Source organism: Stegodyphus dumicola, chromosome X1 (genome assembly GCF_044657685.1).
Source record: "Stegodyphus dumicola isolate Sdum_Otavi_A_Nest chromosome X1, ASM4465768v1".
In the NCBI taxonomy this organism is placed as follows: Eukaryota; Metazoa; Arthropoda; class Arachnida; order Araneae; family Eresidae; genus Stegodyphus; species Stegodyphus dumicola.
This window is the reverse complement of record NC_140780.1, coordinates 231,472,358-231,493,653: the sequence shown is the minus strand read 5'-3', so window position 1 is coordinate 231,493,653 and position 21,296 is coordinate 231,472,358. Positions and strand designations below refer to the sequence as shown.

The 21,296-nt window shown below is 32.5% G+C and overlaps 1 protein-coding gene across 6 annotated transcripts in view; it reads right to left on the bottom strand.

Moving 5' to 3' along the window:
- The window catches only part of LOC118195404 (uncharacterized), a 180,407-nt gene that overhangs the window by 24,923 nt on the left and 134,188 nt on the right, over positions 1-21,296 (bottom strand). For 5 of the 6 annotated variants that reach the window (XM_085807068.1, XM_085807066.1, XM_085807069.1 and 2 more), the window contains one exon: positions 4,039-4,124. In XM_085807068.1, coding sequence (XP_085663194.1) covers positions 4,039-4,124 — 86 coding nt within the window. Of the gene's footprint in view, positions 1-4,029; positions 4,125-21,296 lie in introns of all 6 variants that reach the window. The other variant, XM_085807071.1, reaches the window with a different exon arrangement.

Here is a 21,296-nt window from a genome sequence, read left to right as displayed (position 1 = left end):
AAATTGCCATAAGAATGCTATATTGGCAATACCATGAACACGTTTTCTCCGTGTAGCAGCCATTCTGCTTATCGGTCATTTTCTTTTAATTTATTAATCTTCCGTTTCTTTTATTTCTTCCTTATCATTTCAACACTGACTTTTTATTCAAGATTTAGCTTTTATTTTAATTTCTAGTTATAAATAGGTGAAATTAGCTTAATAACAAAAGATAATTTCAATCATTATCACAATGAAATTTTATATCGACCAACTATTTGGATAACTGATGCGATATTAAAATTCAATAAAATTCTTCTGAAAGCAGTATTCCTTTTATAAAAATACTTAATAAAATTCTAGTATACGGTGCAGCCTTGGTACAATTTTGAAAATTATCGCCAACACCAAAATGACCCGTTTAACTACTCATCATATATGTCCCGTTTACTGCTCATCATAAAGTTGCCAAAAGTAGCCAAATCCCTTATGCAACGGATACCTTGTGCATAGGATTAAATTAAATACTTAATTGTCTATTGAAGCTTCAAAATGTATTTCCGAACTTAACTTTTTTTCGGCTAGCGTTACCGAATTTACCCTTGGCGACCTAAAATCGAAATGGAGCCAATAGATTTCCCGCAAAATCGATAACAGACCCTCTGCAGAAATAAACTCATAATCCCAATATCCCATACATATTTGTGCAAAAGAGAATAAACTCCGTAGAAGGTGATCAAAGATTAATTTATGGCTTAATTCAAACAAACACAGAAATTAAGGTAAGCAAAACCGTGTAAAAACAAATTGAAATGATAAAACGAAACTTAGCTTTCATGTGAATTTTCAGCGCTGACTGTTCCATTCTAGAAATTTCAATTTGTTTCAGACAAAGACCACATTTAGCTTTATAAGGATTGTCATCCATCAACATCCAGTCTTTGTAGTCAGCTTGATGAAGCCACAGTTTATTGAAAACGCACTTTCCAGGCATCTTGTTCCTATTGGCGTTGGAGGGGTTGTGGCCTTCCAGGTTGGGATTGTTCTAATTTTGGCAAATATTTTCAGAATCCCCCCTTTTTTCCCTTGAGCACCTTCATCATCACTTTCGCCTCTTAAAGAACTTCCGGCTTCATGCTTTCATCACAATCTGCATAAATTTATGGATAACACCTGTTTCGAAAGATTGGGTGAATAGCCAATCAGACACCTGATACTTTCGTCCTAGGGTAGCTAATTGTTTTTTTTTATCGTTTGCAATGCAAATCCGCCAACAGATTGGTTAAGAGCTGTGTAATTTTAATTCCATATTCATGAGAAATCGCATTTCACACTTAGAATGGCAATCATTAGAAATGATAAGAAATGTCAAATGAGCAAAATTAAGGACCGTTTATTCATTTTGACCAAAATTAAGGACTTTTAAGGACCAAAAATCATTTTTGAAAAATTTAAGGACTTTACGAACCCTGTACATTACACTGAGCAACAGTATCTAACTTTAAATATAAGTATTTAGATATGTTTGAGTTTTTAACCTAAGCTCTACCTTTAGAAAATTGATTCTTATCTTTGATACTTTGAGAATATATTCATCATTGAGAAGTGATCAATGTTCTAAATTATTCTGGATAATGTTCATACTTATTTTTGCACATTTAGAAAAGTGATTTTCCTTTTTACATGGTAAACAATCTTATTAATCTGGATAATTATATAACTCATGAATATTTACACATTTTCCACACAGATTTAAATCACTGAACTAATTTTCTTTATAATTTGAAGATGATTTAACATTTTGTAGCATCTGTTTAACACAGTATTTATTATTAAATGCTTTGAGTCCCCCCCTGAATGCAAAATTTCATTCCCCTTTATCACTTCTATTTTATTTTCTTCAGTTAATGTTTTTAGCTGAACTTCTGCTAATTCAACAGCTTTACATATTTTAATTCATTTCTCCAATGTTAACTGATCTTCCCTTAATCTTTGAGACTTTTGTTTAAAATACCACTTATTACTGTCTCACTAGTTAAAAGTAACCTTCACCACAGCAAATCTACAGTAACTACTAATTTCTTGAATTTTGTTAAGAAATCATTGAACGAATGATTCATCTGTATGTTGGCATTTGGAATATATATATATATTATTTCCATTTGCTTTCAGAATGCAATAATTTTCGAAAACTCCAATTACTTTTTCAGTATGCTTTATCATCATTTAAATCAAATATATTAAATTTTTCTAGAGCTTTTTCACTAATAACATGGAATAATATACGCCTTTAGTGCCTGGCGACTTAGCATTACCATCAGATACTAACACATAAGTATAGCACTTTTGTTTCCATTTCTTCCAATTTACCCTAATGTTCCCTTGAAACCTCAAACTATTGCATGGCTTCAGTCACTCTGGGTTTAATTGAAGAGTTTAAATAGCATAGACCTTGCATATTTATAAGCCACTTCACTAGCCAATTAGCAATGCTCTTACCTATGAGGATAAATATCAAATTCATTACAAACAACTTCCATTCATATATCACTGTTCATGTAATCTTGAAGGTATCTCACAACTGATCATTGTGTGGTTGAGCTTCAACATTTTTTTCATTAGTTGTGTCATGCAATGTTATTAATAAGAGGATAATAATAATGACTGCTTGAAATCATTTAATACTACTCTTGAATGGTTGTCTGCATCACTTGCCACAGTTTGAAGCCATCACCATCATCACTTTTGTCATCGTTTTTGTCAACATTTAGAATCTCCATTCATCTTATCACATGCGATCAAAAGCATTAGATATCCCCATTTTCTTGAACCTCTTCATATTATTGCAGTCAGAGCTCATGTATACAAAATCCATGAGCGTATCAATTACTGAGACTAAAACAATCATTTCATGAACAAATTCCTTTTAAAATTTCAGGGAATTTTATTTCCTGAATGACTTAAGGATATGTTGAAAATTATGTGAATTCTTAAAAAAATTTTAAAATCTTGAGCTGAATACTACTGCATGGATAAACTTGATGTACCCTATATTAATGCAAAACAAATACAAATATAACTGATTAAACATTGGCTGAATATTCATTCATTGAAGTTCTACAAATGTCTGTACTAAATTAAGACAATTTGGGTGAAATAAAATTTAATGAGAAAAATAACGCTGAAAATCAAAAAAGCTGAGAGAACTTAATTTGCATAACTTGAGTTTAATTAAAACTATTAGATTTCATTTATTGCTGAAAAACGCTTTCCTCAGGAAAGACTAAAAATTAAAAACCAACAGATTTGGTGATCGACCGGGAAACCGTAGGAGTTGGGAGTTATGTTTCATAGGAACAGATTATGAAATCATGGCAATTTCTTCAAATCAAATCTAATCTATATTATGCAAACATGTCGAAACAATCAGGTTAGAATCTAAAAAATACAAAGATGATTTTTGTATTTTATTAAGTTCAAATTGTTTTAGAAAAGGAAGTGATTAACTGAAAAATATATTCAAGTATGGAAACTTTGTGTTTTTGTGGTTACTGCACCAAATTTATAAGGGTTCTTAGAACGTTTTTCCTACCTTATATGACACCTATCTTTGCAATTAATTCATATTTTTTTTTTAAATACAATGGTATTAATAGCCTGGCATGTTGCACGACAGTACTACTTCAATAGTTTTCTTTAACAGACTTAAGCCATGAGTAGGATAAATGCATCATGTAAACTGATAATCACCAAAGTTATCTTTTTTAAAACAATAACCTTCACAGAATATTAAAACTGTCTGAATGGATAGTCAACTTAAAAATGTTTCACAAGTAAAAATAAAGATATTTTAAATTCAAAGAATTATAAATGCCTACTTTATTCTCATTTATTACATAAGTCATCCTAGGTATTTTATTACTTATAAAAATGTCTGACTGATAACTTATATTAAATTTTATACTAAGTAGCAGCTAATTAACTGAGACAAGATATCCAAAGCAACCAGAGTCAATTACATATTAATAACAAATGAATAAAAATATTTACATATATCACCTGAAACTGAAGGGGTCAAAGCTTGAAGAATTCTGGAACTTTGAAAAAGCTATATCTCTCTGTTGGATAACTTCACACAAAATATTCTGTAATACAACACAATTTTTGAATATTATAGACATAGTAAACAATGAAGAATAACAAGTAATATATGCAAATATATTAAATTCATTATGTATATCACTTCTGAACAAACAGTTTTGACAATCAAAATATTTGTTCACATCAGTAAATAAATAATAAATCATCACTTTCTCACAAGCTACTTTTAAACATAATTTTATGTTCAAACTTGTTATGGATCAAACATGTCTAATAAAAACAAAAAATCTAAAGATTTAAAAAATTTTATTCGATACCACAAGTTAAAAAAAAAGTATTTTAAGAAACAAATGGCTTCATTTTCTTTAAAATCATGCAAAAGATGTTAGAAATTATTAAAAACATAAAATGTATCTATCTATGAATCAAGCATATGGACATGGCAGATGGTAAGGACTACCAGAAAAAATCAGATTTCATTACTTCATATAATGTACTTTAAAAATTTAAATCATATACTAGAAAAAAAAAAGTTTAAACCAAAAGGAAATATTTACTCACCAAAACTGTCAAGAATAATTATGGATTTCTATCATCACTATTTTGGATGTTTAATGTAAATAAAATGCTGAATCTTTTAATATTGCGATAAACAACAAGTAGATGGGTTACTTTGAATTCAGAGGAGAAACCATTAAGATCCATTATGTAGCCAACCATTCCATGAAACACATTTAATATGGAAATTAAGTGCTGTCTGTGTAACAAGCAAGCACACACACAACATGGTATCAATAGTTTTTACCTTAATACTCTGTAATTGAAGATGCAGTTGGGTTGTTGTTGGAAATTTTATGCATCACTCACGGAATGTGAAATAATGGTTTTTAATGAAAGTTTTCTGCGCCGCAAATATCATCTGCACAAATAGTTCGTATTGGCATATTTAATCATATTTTGTCAAACAATTTTCGTCATTTAAAAGAAAAAGACTTGCTTTAGTGACTGTGTTGTGAAATTTGTAAAACAAATATTGTTATTATTAAGTACAAAGTGTCCGAAATGGAAATATCATAATACCAGATTCGAACCATCATTTAATTCCAGTTTTGTTGCAAAACATCAACTACAGAATGTCACCAAACCACACGTACAGCTTTAGGTACTAATGTTCTATCATATGACACTAAAAGTTTGATGCCGAAAATTCAAAAACAAGGACTATGGCATTCCAGAAGCACAGTGATCTGGCCGGCCTACTGATGTTGATGACGCCAGCCTGTGAGAACTTGTGGAAGAAGATCAGTATGCAACCAATTGAGATATTACTAAGGAGTTAAATATTACTGCCATGTCAATTAGTCGCACTATGCATCTCATAAAATTGATGTACAAGTTCAATTGCTGGGTGATGCATAAACAAATAAGGACAGACGTGTTTTAGCCTGCACTAATCTACTCGAACATCAAAGCAAGGACAAAATTCTGGATCGGATCATCACTTGTGATGAAAAGTGAATTTACTTTCAAACACTGGCGAAAAGTGGGTTGTCTGCACCCGGTGAACATGCTGACAGCGTGGCAAAGTGCAGTTTGACTAACAAAAAGATCATGCTTTGTATCTTGTGGGATTGCCATGGTATTATCCACAAAGAGTATTTGGAAAAAGGTAAAACCCTTGACAGTAAGGTGTACAGCGAGGTGCTAGTTCATTGTTGATGCTGCTATCAAGGAAAAATGTCGAACTGAGTTCTGGCACAAAAAGGTAATGTTCTATGAAGATAATGCAAAACCACATGTGTTTGCATTCACCGGCTGGACTCTGGTGTGGACGCGAATGGGATTTTTGTCACACCTACCATATAGCTCCGACACTGCCCCTTCGGATTTCTACCTTTTTTCACACCTGAAGCTACATCTTTCTGGTTCTATCTTCCATTCTGCACATGATGCCTGAAATGAGATTGATCTGTTTCTGGACTCGCGGCCACTAAGTTTCAGGGCTGAATGCTTTGAAAAACTACCAAAATGTTGACAGAAAATCATAGATTTGGGCGGTGATTACTACCCGCACTAAAGGTACCGCTTTCATGTTTTTTTCTAACTTTATTAAGAATTAGATTTTGGCGGAAAGCTTTTATTACAACCGGATAGACTATAAAAACAAAGTAGTCTGACTGCAACTGAAAATGGAAGCACTTCAGCATGCACATGAAATCAGCTTGGCTAAACTATGCCAAGTTACTGCAGGAACTTAGCTGACACATGCAACAAATGGACACAGAAGTTTAAAACCTACCTGATTGATAAAGAAACAAAGATGAATATTATAAAGACAGCCATTTTGCTTAATCTTCTAGGTGATGAAGGTATGGAGATATTCCATACTTTAAGAAACCAGTACTTTTAAAAAGTAGAAATAAAGTAAAATTTGGCGAAGTTAAGGAAATGTTTAAGAACTACTGTAATCTAAATGAGAACGTGGTACAATAAAAGCTCGGGATAATTGAAAATTCCGGTTTGTTATACATACGTAAAATATAAAATCTAGCTTTCAAATAATAAATTAATAATAGCAATTTAACTTCCGTTTAATTCTAAAAAAAAACAGAAATAAATTTGTCTCCCTGCAGTTCTGATGTGCACTTATCGATGAAATCTGAACCCAAAATCCTGTACATTAAAGTGTCAGGTGATCTGAAGTTGAATTTGGTATAAAAAGGTCAGTTGCATCACAACTCTTTCTCTTCTGTCTTTTGTCTTGCGTAGTGCCGCTATCCTAGAAGAGTTACTTTTCTAAATTTAGTCCATTTTTGAAAGAAAATGCAAGCTATACAGAATTGATAGGTGCATAGCGCACCCACAATCATTATGTGCAATATTGAAAAATGAAATTATGCATGGAATTTACTGTTGTGTGAGTTCTTGGAGTGTCATCTCGCTAACTACACAGCAAAGTCTTCAAGTTATGATGCAGTTCTCTCAGACGCCAATCCATTGCAACTCTAAGTGATCTTATTTCAATAATGGAGCAGTTTTATCACATATAATGAATGGCGCAGTCAAACTCGTGCAAAATGATCCATTCTTGATTGAACATTGGTTCATGGAATTGTGAATTTAAAAGTGTTCAGTTGTCTATCAATATCAAGAAAAAAGGGGAAAAAAATATTTTCCCTGGCTGTCTACTGATTAAATTTCCAGTCTACCTCTGCTGTATAACGAGTGATCAACAAGACGAAGTAAAAAAAGAAAATATCCATCTTCATACATTAACAAGCATTTCAAAGTTATTTTGTCTAAAACTGTTTTTAGTGAGTGAGATCTATCTTCGTATTAATCTTTATTGTTTAGCTATTTTATCGACTATATTATGAATTGACATTCCTTTCAGCGGTGCAAAAATGCAAATTATGCAACAGATTTTAAATTTTACATCTAAATGTAGGATGTGTAAAATGTAACATTCCTGAAATTGTATCGATTTGCAAAAGCAAAAAAATATTGTTTAAAAAAATGACTCAATATTTCCAATACGACTTTTAATTTACAAATTTTGAGAGTTTATTTAATGTTATTGTGTAAATGATGCATGCCAAATGTTTTTCATTATCACGAAGTAAGTGATTTTTAATTAAGTACTGCTTTGAAATTTAGGTATCTAATGTTATTTGCATTAGATTTTAAAAATTTAGTATGATTTTTATGAAAACGATTAGAATTTTATGATTAAAAAAAAAGAGTAGTTTTTCGTAATTATGTTTTATATAGTTAAAACGAATATAAAGATTTATAATTATTTTATCTAAGTTTACTAAAATTATTGTAGTAATAAATAGAAATGAGATTATTATTTTAAATTTGAATTTTTGAGCTAAATCTGAAAAATGAACGAGTTAATTTTGAAAAACTGGTATAGAAAAAGTGCATATAGAATTCTGTTTTGAATATAATGTAGAAAATATGTTACTTAAAATGAATATAAAATTACTAAAGAGGATAATTGCATGTAGAGGGAGTGCTGGTTCGAAACAGAAGCCCACTTTTTACCTCTGTTATTTCTTCCTTTTACCCTCCTCATATCAGAAAATATAAACTAAGGTTACCACTTAGTAATTTTTTCATATAATTATTTTTTATATAAATGGAGTGCATGGAGTTTTTTTATATAAACGGAATTTTTATAAATGGAATGTAGTGCAGTTCAAAAAGGCCAGTTGCCTTTCAACAAGGAACGGAGGCCTTTATAAGCAACTGGCCAAAGCAAGCCTTAACCACTCAGGATAATACACAAGTCAGTTTTAAGTGGTTTTCCCTAATAGATGGAAATGTCTGTATTAGAGAAAGCTGAAGGAGATCTTCTAGTTTTCTGTAAAATAAGAAAATTAAAATAGGTAACAATATTAGTAGAAATTATAATTTTAGTAATACTATCATAAAATTTATGATGTCAAAATATCGAAAATTAGTCATGCTTTGAAATTTGTTGTAAATATTCAAAATACGTACTATGTGTGTGCAAAATTTTTACAACTGCGCAAAGCCTTCCCTGAAAAAAAAAATTTAATTAATTGGACTCTAAAACAAAAAGACTTTTGGACTGAAAAAACTTTAATAGGACTTTAAAATATTATCCAAGTTTATATTTTGCAATTATGTAAATAATTACTTTGCTGAAAATTTCAGGATTGTACTTTTCAAATTATTTCTCTTCATTTTCTTCAATGCTTTCTTTCCAAAAACCTTTGTTCTCTCACCTATCCCTTTTCTTCTTCAAAGAGGGGGGATATGTAAAATATAAAATATCTAATATGTAAAATATAAAATCTAGCTTTCAAATAATAAATTAATAATAGCAATTTAACTTCCATTTTATTCTAAAAAAAAAAAACAGCAATAAATTTGTCTCCTGGCAGTTCTGATGCGAACTTATCGATGAAATCTGAACCCAAAATCCTCTACATTAAAGTGTCATGTGATCTGAAATGGAATTTGGTATAAAAAGGTCAGTTGCGTCACAACTCTATCTCTTCCGTCTCTTCTCTGTGCCGTGTCGCTGCCTTGCATTACCGCTAGCCTCGTAGAGTTACTTTTCTAAATTTAGTCTATTCTTTAAGAAAATGTAGGCTGTACAGAATTGAGAGGTGCATAAGGCACCCAGAGTGATAATGTGAATTATCAAAAAATAAAATTATGTGCGTTCTTCGAGTGTTATCTCGCTAACTATGCAGAAAACTCTTCAAGTTATGATGCAGTCCTCTCCAACACCAATCCGACGCAGCTCTCACTAAGTCATCTCATTTCATTAATGGAGAAGTTTTATCACATATATAAAGTGAATATAAGAAAGTGAAACGAATTGAAAAAATTATAAAAACAATCATCGTCTTTGTTAGAAAGTTGAATATCAAAAGCTCACATTTAAATTATATAAGATTTTGAGAAAAGAAACGTATTTCAGACATAAATGCTCATGCATTTAGCCTTAAACATGAAAGTAAGACATCTGATCTGATTATGAAAGCTTTATAACTGTAAAAGTTGGGGAAGATGTCACCAATCATTCCAGCAGAAGTTTAAATGAGCAGATTGTATTTCACTTAGATAACAAAGTGATACAGATTACAGATATAGTATACAAGACAGCTTAAATTGCTTATCATAATTTTTCACATTACATTACCATTGTTTGTCCATTTCCAAAGCCATGCATTGTGGGTTTTTTTTTTTTTTTTTAATGCATGAATCCTGTAATTTTAAAATACTCAGCTTCATGCTGTTCCAAATATTAATAATTTTTTCCAAAATGTGAGAAAAAGTAGAAATTATATACAAAAATAAAACTGGTTTACTGAGAAGTTTACATTAAACCAAAACAAATTTCTTATAATTGCATTGTGATATTATGTTTATATATTATTGGTGTTAAATCACACTGTTTTGGTGACAATGTGTGTTTGTGATTTATATTTAAAATAACTATAACTGTAACGGCGTTCATGCTATGCTATTCCGTTGTTGTGATGCATGTGTTGTGCTAGCTTAATGTCATGAGAACTGTTTTTAAATAAAATTCTGAATTTATGTGAGCCATACTAATTAGTTGAGTCTACTTTGAAAGTATAGAAGTTATTAAGTGGAACAAACTACACAAGAAATTACATGATGTCAGGGGCAAAATGGATTTCAGACAACCTGCTGCGCTGACATTCTCCGTCGGAAACGTTAAAGAAAACTGGAAGCAAGAGCTAGAAAACTCAACGGAAAAAAATGCCAAGCCAGATAAGACTAAAATTGCAATTCTTTTGAATTTACCCGGTACTGAAGGACTCCAAATTTATAACACGTTTCGATTTGAGCCACCTGAGAATAAAGAGAAGTACAAAGAGATTTTGAAGTCTTTTGAAGATTACTGTTCACCACGGCAGAATGTTGTATATGAATGTTACAAATTCCTTTCGTGTAGCCAGCAAGAAGGACAAACAACTGAATTTTATGTCACTCATTTAAAGACTTTAGCTTCAACTTGCAAGTTTGTTAAACAAGAAAATGGATCGATTCGTGACTGTATTGTATTAGGCATTCGGGATAGGAGTCTGACAGAACGTTTGCTTCGAGAATCTAACCTGGGATTAGAAAAAGCTATAGAAATAGTCCGTGCCACTGAAACAAGCAAAGAGCAACTCCGGAACATGAAAGATGATGCAGCTACTGTGAACAGTGTGAAGAAATATAGAAAACAGCAGCATCAATCAAAACAGTGCCACTGAAGTTGTCGTCGCAGCAGAAGCAATCAGCACTAGAATATGACTGCAAGAAGTGCAGAAGAAGGCACAAATATCGGGACTGTCCATCTTTCGAAAAGATGTGAGCGAAATGCAAAGTAAAGAACCACTTTGCTGTGAGGTGTCCCAAGAACATTTATGAAGTTGGAATACCAAATAACAAACTTGGTATATATAGCGAACATAGTGTATTTGTTGACTCTGTAATGATAGATCCACCAGTAAAGGGGTATAGTGAATTTAAAATAAGTGCAAAATCAATCAAAGAACTAAAAAATTCTATTGATGATGTAAATAAGGATATTCACAAGGTAAGTGAAACATGGGTGAAAAGTATTACAATGTATGTAAATAATAAGCCTTTCATGGTTGATTTTAAGTTAGATACTGGTGCAGAAGTAAATATTTTGCCTTTACATGTTTTAAATAATATTAAACTTAAGTCTAAACTTAACTGATTTGTTCTTAACTGCATATGGTAATTTTAAGTTAAAACCAGAAGGTACTCTTATAATTCATTGTTCAACTGAAAGTCTTAAAGATGTTACAGTTTTATGTTCTTGATATAAGATCTAAGCCTATATTAGGGTTAACAGCTTATTCTGCATTAAAGCTAATTGAAAGGATTGACTCCTTTAAGTGGAATACCATTAATAAAAATGATTTCACTGCTCAGTATAAAGATGTATTTACAGGTACAGGGCAATTTCCTGATGAACCATATCATATAACCCTTAAAGATGATGCAATACCAGTAATACCCCCCTAAACATGTTCCTCAGGCTTTACAGTCTAAATTAAAAGATACTTTAAATAAACTTGAAAGAGAAGGGATAGTATTGAAAGTAAATAAACCAACTGAGTGGGTTCAAAGTTTGGTTATAATTGAAAAACCTAATGGCAATCTTAGATTATGCTTGGATCCTAGAGATCTAAATAAACTAATTGAAATGGAACACTATTAGATTCCTTCTCCAGATGATATAATTAGTAGGTTAGAAGGTAAAAAAAAATATTTTCAGTTAATGAAACTAGTTCTGAACTATGTACATTTAATACCCCTTATGTAAGATATAAATTTAATAAAATGCCATTTGGAATATCCTCTGCCCCAGAAATATTTCAGAAAAGAAACCAAAAATTATTTGGTGATATTAAGGGTGTGGAAGTTTATTTTGATATCATAATTGCAGGATCTGATGAGGTTACTCCTGATATAATTCTCTATGGTTCTTGAAAGAGCTAGGTCTCTAAATATAAAATTTAATCATGATAGATTACAATATAGGGTACCGGAAGTCAAATATGTAGGCCAAATTATTTCTGAGTCAGGTGTAAAAGCTGATCCTAGTCATATTAAAGCAATTATTGATATGCCAACACCAAAATTAAAAACTGAAGTAAGGAGGTTGTAAGGAATGTTAAATTTTCTGTCAAAATTCATGCCTAATGTATCTAAAGTTACTGCTCCTTTAAGAGAAATTATTCAAGAAAAGGTAGAATTTAACTGGGAAGAGACTCAGGAAGAGTCATTTAACAACATCAAACAACTGCTAACTAAAGTTCCAAATTTAAAAAGTTTTCAGTGGTTTGGTTTGGTTTATTTAATCACGGCTAAGCACACTAGGGCTATCTGCTTAAGGGGAGGGATGCCTTCGTGGAGGACTTTCTAAGGGAAACTGGCTTGTATACACGTTACACATGGGAAAAAAACACGAAAATGCCCATGTAGCCAGCCCGTTTGCAGGATTCGAACCTCGGACCAAACTACCACTGTTCAGCGACTTTAAAGTTTTCAGTGGTAATGAGGATATAATTATACAGTGTGATAGTTCAAACGATAGCCTAGGATTGTGTCTAATTCAAAAGGGTAAGCCTGTATCATTTGTGTCTCGCAGCCTGACTAACAGTGAAAAAAACTATGCACAGATCGAAAAAGAGCTATTGCTCATAGTATTTTCTTTTGAAAAGTACCACAATTTTGTTTATGGACGAAAAGTCATAGTACAAAGTGATAAGCCTTTAATGGCAATTGTTAAGGAACCATTGCATAAAATCTTTTCTAGAATGGAAAGGATGATCTTAAAATTACTAAAGTATGATTTTGAGATAAATTATGTTCCAGGAAATCAAATGCTTTTTTGATGACACTTTGTCACGTGCATATCCTGTGAATGAAATTACTAGTGATGAACCTGAAATGTTGTTCCCATTATTTCAAAATATTTGCCTATAAGTGAAAGAAAAGTGGTGCAATTTAGGAAAGAAACTGAATCAGATCCAGATTTGCAAATAGTTATGAAATATATTAAAGAGGGTTAACCTAAATGTTACAAAAAAGTAGATAGTAGTGTAAAATCTTACTTTAAAGTTAAAAATGATCTTTATATTAATAATGACTTGTTACTTAATGAAAAATTAGTTGTACCTTACGGTTTGAGAAAAGATATGTTGCAGTTAATTCCTGAAGTGCATTTTGGAATTGAGAAATGTAAAATTAGAGCCCGTGAAATTTTTTACTGGCCAGGTATGGCAAATGACATTGAGCAGCTTGTTTTCAAATGTGAAAAATTCAGAAATATAAATCAAAAAGAACCTCTAATGCAACATGAAATTCCAACTAAACCATTCAAAAAAATTGCCCTCGATATCTTGCAATTTGGTAATCAAAATTACTTAGTAGTTATCGATTATTACTCTAAATGGATTGCAGTTTCTAACATAAAAGATAAGACAGTAAATGAAATTGTGACAAAGTTAAAATGCATCTTTGCCAGGTATGGTATTGCAAATGAAGTCGTTTGCGACAATAATCCCTGTAATAGCTACTTATTTAAGAAACTTTCTGAGGATTGGGATTTTGAACTTAAATTTAGTAGCCCCAGATATCCTCAAAGTAAAGGGCTGGCTGAGAAAGCTGTAGGAATAGTGAAAAATATCATGAGAAAAGGGCAAGATTTAAGTGTAGATTATAAGATTTAAGTGTAGGTCCCAATTAGTGGAATAAATTTGTCTCCTGCATAAGTTTTATTTAATAGAAAATTAAGGACAAAATTACCTATCAGTAATAAATTTTTAAAATACTACTACATTTTGTGCACTTCAGGCTAGGCAAAAATATTATTACGATGAACTGCACAGAAACTGCCCGAGTTAAAACCTGGAGATATTATAACCTTGTTCAACTTTAGAACTGGGGAATGGGATAAAGGTGAAATCATTTCAAAACATAAAGCTCCTAGATCCTATATTGTAAGAAATTCAAATGGAGAAATATTATGAAGAAACAGACTCCATATAAAATTTTCAAATTCACCTTACAAAGTTAGTAATGATTATGATGATATATTAGTAGATAAGGAAAAAAATTCAAATGGAAGCCCTGATAATCTTTCTGTGCCTATTAATATAGGAAATCAACAAAATAATTTGTCCAATAATACAGTAACAAGAAGTGTACGGTTGATTAGACAACCTTCAAGGTATAGAAACTTTGTCATGGAATAAAATAATATAACACATAGCATATATCATTTTTATGTAACTTTGTATGGCATATTGTGAACGTACTTGTATTGATGTTATTTGTAATTTTTATTATTGTTTATAAACTGGAGGAAGGGATGTGATGTATATTTAAAATAACTATAACTGTAATGGTTATGATATTCTATTGTTGTGATGCACATGTTGTTGTGCTAGCTTAATGTCATGTGAACTGTTTTTAAACACAATTTTGAATTTATTTGAGGCATACTTATTAGTTTAGTCTACTTTGAAAGTATAGAAGTTATTAAGTGGAACAAACTAAACAAGAAGTTACAGTGTTAATAGTATTATAATCTCTATAATGGCATAAGAAATCTCTCACTTATTAAATTTTTTTTAGGGAAAATTTTTCTAAAATTCTAAAATATTACAGCTACTTGAATGCCAAATAGTCGGTCTTTTAATGTATTTGAAAGATTAAAATAGTTTTTCTGTTCCCAACGGGGTCGAGAGTTATACATTTACTTAGTAATGTCTAAGATATTAGACTTTTGGGAAGAACACTGGCTAACTAGAGATCGATTATTTCTGGTTCCTATAAAAAATCTCTGCTGGAACAGTTTTTCAGGGAACCAGACCTGATGTTAAAGAAAGCAGCAAAGACCAGCAGCCTTCACTCTTTGAGACAGTAACAACTGCTCCATAAGTCCATGAAATCATGAAAAATAGTTAAAACACACACACAAAAAGGGGAAAAAAACAGTATAAAGAGAACAGCAGAGTGATAATGTGTTTCAATACAAAATGCATGGAAACAAATATAAAAGTATGATTGCTTGTCAAAAATTGTGTCCTAAGAGCAAAAGTAAAAAATATTTTGCAGCTATGTGCAGAACCGTGAAAAACAATAGTTGCCGAAAAGAGAATGATTTTGAAACTGATAAGCAAAATGTTGATTTCTGTATTGATACTGTGTCAAACTGTGAATTCTGGTAGTATAAGATTACTTCATTAGATAATGTATGGTAAAAAAGATTAATGTTGAAAACAATGTAATTGAATAAAATCTTGACGCAAAAGCTGAAACTAATGTGTTGCCAGTATATGTATAAAAGATTTTGAAGCGTCTTCAGATCATCAGCTAAGTAAAATTGATAGAACATTAATGTGATTGGTAATTTTAAGTTAAAACCAAAAGGTCAAGTGCTATTGAAGTGTAGCATTAACAGTATATATTATAGTAATGATCAACTGATTTTATTGTTATAAATGTTTCTTCAAACATCTTAGGTTTAAAAGCTTGCTAGTAGTTAACCCGTTCAAGACCAATGTCCTGTAGGTGCGACACAACGATTCCACTCTTACCAGCCCAGCATCACTTATACTCGAAGAGCTTCGATCAGTCTTTTCAGCCCAGCGTCACATATGCATAATTTGGACACGAAATGGTTTATTTGAATTTTTAAATGCCAGTAGATGGTGCTAAACGGTAACTGTTTTCACATCAGGTTAAGTCGTGATTTTCGACCTTCATATATGAGTATATTTCTGTTCTGTGATTCTAGTTTTAATAGATTTATTAGTGTAGCTCTTTAAGTCAAAAGGATAACAGTGTGTTTGTTTATTTTGTCAGGAATTCCTTTTTTTGTTGTTTTCATTTTTATTCTTTGCGTTTTTCATTATTAGAATGTGGGTGCATCCAGCTCAATGTTTTCATTTACTTTTTTTTTCCCTTAAAAGAATGTGCGAAAACACATCTAGCTGACTATAGTGGGTGTAACGTTGCCGAACTTCCACAATAGAAAAAACTCAGACCAGTTGCCCTTTTTTATATTTATTTTAAAACTTAACATTGGCTTTTTTGATTAATTAAAAAATAACTTTACAGCATTATTACAGACAGGGAGAGACATCAGCTTTCCTGATGTGTGATGCATCTTACTTGCTCGGCAAAGAGGGCTGTCGTCTTTTGTGTCAATCCTTGTTTTGAATTATTGCATGCACAGCAGAATTTTAAAATTGGAATTTATTTACCTAGAGATAATTATGGCTTAATTATCTTTTACATTTTGTATTAGTAATTTTGTTTTCATGCATATACACTCATGTCCATAAATTAAGGATAATGCAAAATCAGGCAAAGGAAGAGTTAGAAGCAAAACAAATTTGACTTATTTGTAAAGCTTATTTATAAAACAAAAGGTAAAGAGCAAAAAAAAAAAAAGATGCTATATGTTTGATATTATTAAAAACATTAGCGATTTTTTCTCCCCGGAGCAAATTAAAAAAAAAAAAAAAAAAAAAAACCTATTTACAAAAAACCAATATCACATGGTTGGTATGATTGTGAATACATTGTATGTCTCCCAGACGATGCAATACAGTCCTTACAACGCCTAGGCATGCTGAGTATCAAATTATCAATCTGATCTTGGGGGATATTACACCACTCAAAAAGCAATGCTCTCCGAACTTCCGGTAGACATAGGAGGAGGTTGACGGGCTGCAACTTATCTGCCAAGCATGTCCCACACGTGCTCTACTTGATTCAAGTCCGGTGAGAATGCTGGCCAGTCCATACGGGTGATATCCTCCGATTAAAGGCATTCGCTTACGATGTTTGCACAGTGAGGATGGGTGTTGTCATCTATAAACACAAATTGTGCGCCCATGGCACCCCGAAACAAACGCATATTATGTTCCAGAATGACGTCCTGATAGATTTGGCTTGTCATGGTTCCAATTTGAACATGCAGATCAGTTCTGGAACCCAGAATAATTCCACCCTAAACGAGCACTCCTGCACCAGCGTAACGGTGTCGTTCAATGATGTTTTCTTGGTGATAACGGGTACCTGGAGCTCTCCATATGAAAGTCCGACGAGAATCAGACTGCAAGCTAAACCTGGACTCGTCGGAAAACATCACACAAGCCCACTGTTGTGGTGTCCACAATGCATGCTCTCTACTCCAGGCTAACCGCAGGCGACAGCGAGTTGCAGTAAGTGGAACGCATCTGACAGGTCTATGAGCATACAGACCAATCTGCCCTAAGCATCTGTGCACAGTCTGCCTTGAAATTGTCATACCAGTGGCTGAAGAGAGCTGACGAGACAGGTCTGAGGCTGTGCTCTGCCTGTTTCTTTTGGCAGTAACTGCCAAATACCAGTCCTCATTCGGCATTGTAACTCTAGGGCGACCTGTGCTGTAACATTTACTCACATTACCATTATCTTGGAATCATTGCCAAAGCCTGGAGATGACACTCTGGGCAATTCCAAGTTCGTCTGATACTTCCAGTTGAGTACGCCCACATTCCAGACCGCCGATAATTCTACCACTTAAAAAAATCATCCAAATGCATCCTTTATGTCATAACTATTCGGTTATTGCACTGAAGTGCTTATAAAGCGCCTGCGAACTATTTTACTTCTTTGCCTGTATCCCTTATATATCACTTTCTCACACTCTCGTCATTGTGACGTACCATCGGTGTCATCTGGTTACTTCCTGAAATTTGCATATGATTCTTGAAGATCTGTGTAGCGATTTTACAGGTGATATATTTATTTTAGAGTTCGATTTCCGCGTGACTCCGAATTATCCTTAATTTATGGACATGAGTGTAGTTATAATTATAGTATTTCAATGTTTAATTTATTTCTATTAATGTCATATTTTTTATATTAATGCATATTAAGAATTAGTATATTAAGTACGTAACTTCAGAAACTGAGGTCATTATATTAAAATGCTGATTTTATGCGATTTTTTTTTTTTGTAAAATTAGGCTTAACTACTGAAAATGCATGGGCCATTGGTGAAGTTCCATTTCGAAGGGGGGTTTCGGTCCCATGACTGTGCTTCATTCTCAGTGCCCTGGTCTTCAAGGGGTTAAATTTGGTTACAAAAAATTGATCAGATTCATTCACTTACTTAAGATGATATCCTAAAGGCATATATTGACATTTTTCAGAGTTTAAGTAAATTTCCTGGTGATCCTTATCATAAAATGAATCCTGAAGTTAAGCCTATGATTAGTCCTCCAAGACGAATTTCAATGTCACTAAAAATAATTTTGCACATGACACAAAATAATTTAGAACTCCAAGAAATTGTTTGAAAAGTTAGCAGATTAATGGATAGTGTGGAAATTCTTAAAATATTATCAAGTGAGGAAATGAAATAAGATTCGAATTGTCACCTTTGGATTGTAGTTATTATTATTTGAGTCAGAATCTTGCAATCCAATGTGTATTGAATGTGCAAGTGACTGTTTCAGCCACTATATCCTGCATTGGCACCATCTTAGGCCAACAAGAGAAACAATCTATAAAGACGACAAAATATGTGTATCTGTCAGCTGGGGGCTCCAGTACCATGAAGTTGAAGTGAACATGCTGGAATATTTGAGATATAGTACGTAAAAGGGCTGCAAGGTTAGAAAATACTGGAAGTTCCTTGGTCCTATGGAGAAAGACAGTATAGTTCAATCACACTTTAGGTATATATGAAGCATTAGTAAGCCTGAATATTCAGTCTAAATTCTATCATGCTGGGAATGCATGGCAGAACGTTTAGAGTATTGCTACGCAGCAGAATGGAAACAACCTTCTTTCGTGAAGGCAGCAGGCTCTTGGCATTAATTGTACTTTTATTTTTAGCATCAACTAATGAATTACATTTCTTTAGAAAATGAATGTCTATGATCGTTTTGCTAACTGGCAATTATGATAGACCAAGTGAACACTTGCTGTAAATTCATATGAAGAGCGAGATGTTGATTACCAAAGGTTGGAATTTTTGTTCCATTTGTGGCATAAGGAACCAATCCCTCATTCATAGGCTTGTGGCAGCAGTTGATACCTCATTCATAGGCATCAACTGCTGCCACAACATGATTCAATTCATAACAGGCTGTTTGGTGTGATTAGTTGCAAGGGATGAAATTTCTGTTCTGCTGTCAATCAGATATTTTAATTTAGATGAAGTGGTTAAGGGGGGGAAAGTATGAGATTTACATACTGGTTGCAATTTTGGTCCAAATGGGATCACTAAACTAGTGTCTCTGGTATCAAAAAGAGCATGGGGGAGTATATTTTTTAGCATTAGAGCCAAAAAGCATATGATAAAAACACTGGTTATGTGCCAGCTTTTTATAATGCCTCCTGGAACAACTGCAATTGTATCCATTATGATTTCTAAATTTTGTTCTTCCAAGTGGTTATGATGATGCACAATCGTAGCCAGTTTAATTACCTGCTGTGTGAGCTGTGCAATTTATGCTTTCAGCAGTGAATTTTGTGGTGGCTACGCAATGCATATAACATTGACTTGAGGAGCCATGGCCAGATTATGAATTTCGCTGTCACAATAAACAACTGTGACAATACGTCCCTCAGTGCCCTACAATGCTGCGTGTCGTAGTATGAAGATACATGAGTCAGAGGAATTTGAGGAGTGCTTTCCCTACAATAACACCCCGAGATTATGTAATTTGGATGGATGTGAGTCACAAAGCTTTAAGTTTTGCAGCAAAGTGTTTATCCTTGATTCATTATTTCTGAATGAGATTTGATATATTTTTTCAAGTTTCATACGGCTTCTCATCTGGGAGATAACAATTATATCAGTCACTGACATAAGGATATAGGCATGCCGCCACAACATGATTCAATTTACTTCCTTAACAAGTAATTTTAGACAAGAAAAAGTGCACTTTTAATATAAGAAACAATAGCACCACACTAGTTTTCCAGAAAGGCAGTGATTTAACTCCTACATGCACAATCTGGTTACCACTGCTATTTGTGCTGGGATTGGTGAGTGACATGATGAAACACATATAGAAAAAAATACAGATAACACCAAGAAAAATAAATATAAAAAAAGAAAATGCAATGTAATTATTAAAAAATAAGGAACACTACTGCTCTAAAAATGCATTTTCAGTGAATGAAACCACAGTACCCATGACAGACATTACAGCTAGTGAGTTGTAATGCATTGGGTATGAAGTAATTAATTAAAAACACAGTTTAGTAAAAATTCAAAAATGGTACATGAAAGTTAAAAACATTTGCTTAACAGTTTTCAACAAGTAAGAAAAAATGCTCAGGTCAGGTAATGATGGTCGTAAAATCCAATTAAATTTTGCACACAGTTACATTCAATAAACTATGTCACAAACAGGGTTTTGCACACACGTGTGGTTTAGCAGCCATCAAAATCGCAAAAATACATTTAAAAGTATCTCTTTTGTATTTTCTATCTTTTGTCTCTCCTGTACCACTGTTGACAATTTTACATTTGTGGGAATAAACTGACGACATATTCTCTGGATGCACGGGGATGCTTATAATGAACAATATGTGCTCGATTTTTTACTTGCACGTTACCATTGTAGTGTACTAGGTAATCACTCCCGAAACCTATTGTTATAATGGGAGAGTTAATTGGCTGTAGAAACTATTTAGCTTGACACAATAAAATCACTAGTCATCTTCATTACATAACATTTTATAGTTAACAATAACATATTACCAGCAGCATGCACCTGCATCTGACATGTAACAACATTCACTGAGATACCATTATAGTTAAGGGTACAGTTTTAGGTACCTGAAGCAATGGAGTTTAAATAAACAATTAAGATGTAAATAATAATTCAAAAGTCCAGTTACAGTTAAATCATAACAGTAATTAACTGTGAATACCATACAATAAAAACTGCAGAGAAGTTATTATGTGCATTTAGCACTCCTTATCAGGAATGCAATTCGCATCAGCTCCAGACATATTCGAAAATAAAAATTCGTTTCATAAAACAGAGAAGAAGAGGTATATTTTGATGATTTTGTTAGATTGATGAATTTACTTGAGTTAGAGACTAATATTAAGTTTAATCCTAAAATGTTCCAATAATAGGTACTTTAATACTTTG